At 37.6% G+C, this 7,629-nt stretch overlaps 1 protein-coding gene across 2 annotated transcripts; it reads left to right on the forward strand.

Annotated features, from left to right (window-relative positions):
- dnal4a (dynein, axonemal, light chain 4a) lies at nt 1-5,765 on the forward strand. Of its 2 annotated transcripts, none has more exons than XM_017684419.2 (4): nt 1-152; nt 1,173-1,256; nt 2,611-2,694; nt 4,518-5,765. In XM_017684419.2, the coding sequence occupies exons 2-4, from the start codon at nt 1,185-1,187 to the stop codon at nt 4,680-4,682; spliced, it is 321 nt and encodes a 106-aa protein (XP_017539908.1). In that variant the 5' UTR covers nt 1-152; nt 1,173-1,184; the 3' UTR covers nt 4,683-5,765. The 2 variants fall into 2 exon arrangements, with proteins under 2 accessions (XP_017539908.1, XP_037400479.1); XM_037544582.1 differs by lacking the exon at nt 1-152 and adding an exon at nt 277-568.
- Nucleotides 5,766-7,629: the final 1,864 nt, after the last annotated feature.

Here is a 7,629-nt window from a genome sequence, read left to right on the forward strand (position 1 = left end):
CTTCTAGAACGCACACAAACTTTAAAACTACTGTTCTTGTACTTGTGAACAAAGAAAATTCAACAGATGTACGCCGGAACTAGAAAGATCACGTGGGTTTTCTCCTCAGCGGTTGCCATGGGTGGCTGGTCTCCATGTCAACAGTAGTTCAGGTAAGTTTATTTCTTGGCAAAATAAGACGACGGTAACATCAAGTAACATCGAAAACCGCACTGCGACTTTATTCTACATTCCCAAGGCTGTTCGCCTTCGACATATAGCATTAATGTAACAGATTCAGCTCGCATTGCCTGGGAACGAACTGGCTAGCAGGCTTAGCTCGTTAGCACGTAGCTAAAAACAAACTTGTTTGGCTGCGGTGCAAGCCTGCTTCAGCTTTAGCCTGTGTTTGCACCAACTTCTCATATTTCTCATTTTTTCTCCTTTTACCATTTGCTGTTTTTATTGTGGCTCCTTTAGCGGTTTTTGGAAAACTGTCAATCTTAGTTAGCTTGTTGCTAAGGATACACTTATTGCTATTGTCTTTTTTAGCTCGCTACCAGGCGTCTGTATCCTAGTTTACAACAAGGTAGGTTAACGTTGCAACGTACATTACAGCAAGTTTTTGCAGCTGGACAGTTTTTTAACTATTATTTAATGTTTATTCTAATATTTTGTAACGTTGTCTCCTTGTATTTGCATTAATTGTTCAAAATCACTTTTGTGTTGCGTCAGTTTATTTTATTACACGGGTTCCTAATCCCAGTCCTGAGGACCTCAAGGACTGCATAGTTTTGTTTGTTTGCAAGGCTTCATAATGGCCTAATGTGTTGTATGTGCTACAGCAGAGAAGGGATATAACTTAAGGATCTGTGTAATATTTGCAGGACTGTGGCAAAAATGGGCAGATTTTATGATTTTCAGAAATTGTTATGTATAGAGATGTGTAATGTTTTTAGCTAAAATTAAAATGACAAGCTAAAATAAGTGGTTTGTCATCTGGTGTCCACTGTTTACTGCATTTTCATACATTACATGATCTTATCTTAAACCTTTGGTGCACATAAAGCATTAAATGTAACACTGTCTTTTAAACCATCCCAGCTGTTGTACGTATTAAAATTTCTGTGAATTATGTGGGATTCTGTCTGACATTATCTCTGTTGCTTTTTTGTAATTATGTCTTTTTCTAGTAAGACATCATCATGGCAGAAACTGGTGAAAGTAAGAAAGAGGAGACGGACTACAAAAGATTACACAGCTTTCCTCTCATCAGGGTGAGTTTTACATTAGCCTTCAATGCAAGGTTGGAAATTCATACTTAAGTAAAAGTACTGGTACTGTAATGATAATTTCCAGTAATTAATAGTTAATAATTGTATTAACTTTATTACTTATTAATTAATAATAAGTAATAAAGTATTAGTAAAGGAAACAATTCAAGTAAGTGGATCATTGGAAAACTACTTAAGCAGTTAAGTTACTTTTTTGTATATCTGCAATCTAAAAATATTTTTATATTGGCTCGCCAGCATTGTTGTATATAATCTGTACAGGCAAAACTAAAGCACATGCATGTCATGGTCCAATGATTATATAAGGCTTCTTAGTTTTTCTGTTTCCAGTAAAGGAATTTAGGATGCCTGAAAGGCTTTGCAGAGTTTGTTACTGTTTAATTAAGTCTATATTTTAAAAAAATGGTGACAGTCCTACTGGCCACTCGATCCCTGAACTTTAACTTATATTAATAGCTGTCAACATCTACAGACAATAAACATTATTCATAGACTTTAAACTGTATAAGTTAACTGATACCTATATAGTATATTTCTACGATTAAAGTCATTATCAACGAAAGCTGTTTATCCAGTGCTGATTTTTTACTGTTATATATTCCTGGTAATCATACGGATTAAGTTTTGACTGTGTATGAAGTAATTTATTTGACAGTTAAACAGCCTTTCGCACAGTTAATGACACACAAACAAAAACGCCGAGAGAGAGAGCATTCTGTGATGAACCGATTGAATAATGATGTGAATGTTACAGCACAATACTTTCTAAACTCTGTTTGAGTGATGCTGTGTTGCTTCTGATGGCTCTTTATTGATGTGAGGTGAGGCAACTGTGTACAGTGTGCATGTGACAGAACTTCATGCTCCATCTGCAGTTTGATCTGATCACTGTTTGGGCCTTGAATGTAAAAAAAAAACAACAACAGAGTTTTGTCCAGATTTTATGGAAACCTGTATAAGACCAGATTTCCCAAATCAAAGTCTCTTATGACTGTTCTCCAAAACTAACTATATACAAGTAAACTGTGTGAACTGATGCTAATGTTAACTAACATAGCTGACAGGCACTCACAATAAAACATACACAACAGATTTTAAGTTTAATAAACAGCTGCTTTTTATTCTAAAATGAATAAAATAGTATACACAGTACCTGTTTAGCTAGGATTATCCAGCTAGGCATTTGCTCTTTGAGACAGAAGTTGTGGTCTTGGCAGGTTTCATGTTCACTGTTTTCTTTAGTTCATTTGTAAATGAATATAGATGACCACTTGGGTAAAATCTTTAATGAACACATTAATCAAGTAATATTGTGTTTGCCGTGTTTCTCTTGTAGCACACAGATATGCCTGAGGAGATGAGAGTAGAGACCATGGAGCTGTGTGTCACAGCCTGTGAAAAATTTGCCACCAACAATGAGGTCAGAACTTTGTATTTTATGGTATCTTGCTCAGATAAGTAGAGGTGTATGGATGTGGCTTCTTACTTGGCCCCATTGTCCACTCCACGCTCGTGGGCGTATCGGCAGTTCCTCACTGTCTGGACTAAAGTCTGTGCACTAGCATCATGCCAGACTCTCATAGCGTAGCCATCTGGACTGTTACAGTAGCCTACACTCTTTTTCTCTGCCTTTAGTCTTTGTTTAATATACAGTCTCATGTTTTCCTGCATTTGAATTTGTGCTGCAGCATTATTGCAGGGTCCGTTGCATTTTTTGCTTCTTACAGTTTCAGTAATGTTGGAGGTCAGGGCTCTGGGGTGGCCACTCAGTTGCCCATAGACCACTATAGTCGTATTGTAATTTTGTAGTTGGTGACAAGCTCTTATGCCCATATTAGGAACTCCAGGTCTAAAATGTTCAGTACCTGATACGTTTTCATCCTATGAACCTTCTTCTCTCAAATACCACTGGGTCCTCTGAATTACAAGGTCGTTAAAGATAAATATGAATATTGCTACATGTAAGCTAAAGCTACTGAGCACTGAATTCATGTTACTAGACTGGTAGCCTCTTTAATCAGGCTTTGTCAGTGTACATTTCCATGTACAGACTGACGCCAGATATAAAGAAGTCGGAACAAAAGAAGCAGGTTTCCCTGCAGTTCTCTGTTCTTCATCTGATGCTCACTGAAACACAATAGATCTTTCCGTTCTGTTCATAGCTTGATTTGAAAAGCTGTACAAACTTACCTGCACTCAGGCTAATCCAGTACATACTCAGTTTGATATTACTGCTGAATTCTGATAAACTGATTTAGGGTCTCAAAATTCTGAACTGCTGCACCATCTAAGATAGAAAGGGAAAATGTTAACAAGCAGCTGGCGAAAAAGATGCTGACTTCAGCATCATGGAGGGTTGAAAGGCATGATATGAGGAGGTTTATCTATTTCTGCTTGACAACTAATAGCATTAACTAATTTTTGTAAAAATGTACACAGAACAAAACGTATCGGGTTTTGAACATTTTTATTTAACACAGGGTGTGATAGAGGCAATTTTTTTGAAAACCCTATTGTCCAGCATTTAATGGTCTTCTCACGTTGGTGAGAAGGTTGGACAAACACCTGTGGATTTGTTTCATATCTGAAACAAAATAGGTAGTCAATTTATCATTGATCTACTGTCTTCCTAAGATGAAAGCTTTAAATACTGTTATTCTGTTGGTAATTTTTTTTGTGGTCTACCAGGTCTTGCATGGTTGTTAGGAGTCCCATTTTCCTTATTTCTTCATTTTCCATATTAAAGCTCCTGTTTTTTTTTTTTTTTTTCACCTTTCCTGTTTGTTGTGTAAGTAGATTATTATATGTTTATAATAATGTATTAATCTAATGTATTAGATTATATCTACTCTCTTCCTAAATATCTTCTGAAAATAACTTGTGCTTGAAGGTTGTGTTGACAGGAATTTTAAATAAATGAAGGACGGCTTCCAACTTTTGTACTGTACTGAAACTTTTTTTTGTCCCCGGGATCTCCACCCTGTTCAGCTGAACTTTCATAACAATCTCTGCTCACTGGTCCATCATTTATAAATTGTGCCCTAAAGTCCCAGCAATCAGGAAGCATGAATTAACTTTGTAATTGCAAGCCTACATCAAGCATAAAATACTGTGATGTTTAACTTTAGCAGAACCACCCAGGACCCATTTAGATTCAGTAAAATTCGCTATTTGACTTATAGTTTTTCTGTCATTCATAGTCATTTTCTTATAACGCATTTTTTCTGTTTCTGTCTTTCTCAGAGTGCAGCTAAGATGATAAAGGAGTCTATGGATAAGAAGTTCGGGAGTTCCTGGCATGTGGTGATTGGGGAGGGCTTTGGTTTTGAAGTGACTCACGAAGTGAAGAATCTACTATATATGTTCTTCGGTGGCAGTCTGGCTGTATGTGTGTGGAAATGCTCCTAGCAGTGTTCTCGGGCCAATTCCTCTCCTCCTCCTCCCTCATGCACTACCTACTTTTATATATTTATATACTCGTATTCACAGTACTGTCTCAGCTATGCAGCCCTTTTTCTATTTGACCTATGTATGTGCGTACGAGTTTATGTTCATGTGAAATTACGTCGGATTGTGTGTCTGAGAGAGAAGCCGAAACCTGACAGCATAGACCCTTTATAGCTCACCTTCTCGTCCAACTACGTTTTGTTGGTTTGTGTTGAGCATAACTTACTGCTGCAAAGGGGGTCTTTGGGAGGGAGCTGGTGTAGAGCAAATCTCTGAGCCTTTACCTTTAGCATTGACACTAATGACTGCCTCAGAGAATTGTGAAATATTTGAAGACTGACTCTTGAAAATGACGGTGCCAGATATCATTCTTTGGAATGATGCCACAGAAGAAACTTTTTAGGCTTCCTAAATAAGCTTTCAGTTGACAATTTGAAGAACTACCCATAAAAGGGTTCTTCAGGAAACCAAACTTTGTTTCTTCATAAAAGTTCTCCAAATGACCCTTTTTGGCACCTTTATTTTCAAGTGCTGCTGTGTACTAGACGTTAAGAAAGACAAACCTTTATGTGCCCAGTCCCAGTACACACCGTGCTCAGCACTGAACAAAAGCACATGTGTGGCTCCAGCTACAACTCTCACAGAACATTCTGATATAGTTATTTAACTGGTGGTTTAATGCATGTGTTCTGTGTATTGCCATACAGTGAGGAGGGAAGAGTGTTGTGTTCTATTCCCCATCTCACACATCTTTAAAAATGCATCCACCACTTTCAGTAATGCCCCTCTTTTTCTCACTCTCTCATTTTGTCTCACCCCCCCATCCTCTTTAGTTTCTTGGCTGACAGCAGAGTCTCTCTCTGTGTGCTGCCATGCCATCTGTTTCAAACCCTCTCTCTCTTACTGTTCTTTTCTCTTCATTGTTATGGTGGGTGTCCTTTGCGCCCCTCTTTGTTTTCTTTAATAAACCAGCATTTGTGAAGTGTCCTCTGTGAAAACTTGAATACAAAGGTAGCTTTTTAATAAATATAAAAAGTCCACACATTTCTTGGTTCTGTGAGTATTTTGGTTTGTTTGTTCATTTGTTTGTTTGTTTTTTTTATTTACAGCATTGTCAAATATACATTCCTGGACTTTCTAATACTTACTTTAGATCAGAAAGAAAATGTACTGGAGAAGATTAGCATTATTCTAGCACAGGATAGGATTTTTATGGCTATTAGGCAATGGTGCTGAACATTTAAGAAAAAGCTAATTATCATTTATCAGGGATGCCCAAATTTTTAGCCTTGGTAGGGCAAAGTGTAATGTGTGTGGTATGCCAGGGGCTAAGAAGACAACATGTACAAATAAATAAGGTAGCTAGGTTTTATTTAGTTTTATGATCACATCAAATGAATCTATACATTTTCTACAGTGCATTATTTACTTTAGTACAGTGACATTGCAGTCATTGACAACTGAATATTTAGATTTTGTTACACAAATACTTAAAATGTTAAAAGAGTAATAAATAGTTTCTTCATTGTGTGAAGTATCAGTTGTCCTTGTGGGCCTTGTGGACTTTGGGCATATCCGGTATAGGCCAACATTAAGATATGAGTTGTTCTGTTGATTTCTAATAATTTCTTCAGTTTACACTGTGTGTTCTGCCTTATACCTTGCAGAGGTATTAAATTACTGTTCTCTCAAGAAATTTTATTTGTGCTAACCCAGCAATGTTTGTCAAATTTGGATCTTATGGGCCACAGTGGGGAAAAGATAATAATGGGCCTGTCCATAAGAAAATTAACTTGTAAAAAATAAGAAGGACAATGCAATATGCTTGTTTACTGCTATTGTTATGTCTGAAACAAGCTGATGCAGTTAAGACATGCCCCTCCACCCACTGGCATCTAACATTAACCTAAATGTTTGCAATAGACTATTCTATTTAAAATCTATTTCAGATTTTACAGTGATAAATAATGAATATGTCATGTTGCAGGTTTTACAGGTTGTTTAAAAACAGTTACCATGCATGAGATACATTATGAAAAAGAGGGATACACATAGATGTCAAGCCTGTTGATGTAGTGTTAACGGAAACTAACTAATGAGGTATACTATACACTTACACAGATAACAGTGCTAGATTACTTAGATGTCCCTTCAGAAGATCTGTAAACCCATGTACATGCACAAACTGCACATCTGCTATATGTAGGCCTAAGGTATTGGGCTACTGAATGTTGATACTTTTGTTTATCTTCCTTGTTTAGTAGGGCAGAGAAAACCACTCATGAAGCATTTCTCTCTCTTTCCAGTTTCCAGCAGTGGTGTAGATATAAATGGCATTATATCATCAAAATGAAATGCAGTATGTGTGCCAGGAGTGCGCAGTCTGTATTTTCTGTGGTTAAAAGGGTTGCTGTGGGCTGTATCCTCTGTGTTTGGCTCAGCTAAAACCTTTTTTAACTCACTTTTATATAAGCTCTCTCTCTTTTCATCTCTTCTTTTCCCCATGCCCTCTGACTGTTTACCTTGCTCCAAGTTCCTGACATAGTGCTCTGCATCCTGGCAAGAGCCGGACGTGCCAAATCTCCCCTCTTTTCATCTTTTTTTTCCTTATGCCCTCACTGCCAAGGCACTTCTATACTTCTTTTTCAGGTAGCTCACCACCTGTCTCCATTTTTATGTTGTATCTTCTCTCCAAGCTGATACGAAACCAGCTTGTTTATCAGACCCTTCAGCTGTAGCGCTCTATAACTGATCCCAGAACAGCTGATACAGGTGTGTAATTCTTTCTTCCAGGACAGACTGACTCTCAGCAGGGATGCTGGAGGATTTGCCTTTCACACTGCTTTTCAAAGCTCTACAACAGAGGGAGAGGGTCATGTAGGTGAGAGGACTTGGAGGGGTGTCAGGT

This window comes from Pygocentrus nattereri, chromosome 14 (assembly GCF_015220715.1).
Source record: "Pygocentrus nattereri isolate fPygNat1 chromosome 14, fPygNat1.pri, whole genome shotgun sequence".
NCBI lineage: Eukaryota > Metazoa > Chordata > Actinopteri > Characiformes > Serrasalmidae > Pygocentrus > Pygocentrus nattereri.

What these genes read in the sequence shown, in the direction of transcription:
- dnal4a (XM_017684419.2), top strand. Translation starts at nt 1,185, where the DNA reads ATGGCAGAAACTGGTGAAAGTAAGAAAGAGGAGACGGACTACAAAAGA. An exon ending in ACAGCTTTCCTCTCATCAGG is followed by an intron (nt 1,257 to 2,610) that starts GTGAGTTTTACA and finishes TTTCTCTTGTAG; the next exon opens with CACACAGATATGCCTGAGGA. An exon ending in AATTTGCCACCAACAATGAG is followed by an intron (nt 2,695 to 4,517) that starts GTCAGAACTTTG and finishes TGTCTTTCTCAG; the next exon opens with AGTGCAGCTAAGATGATAAA.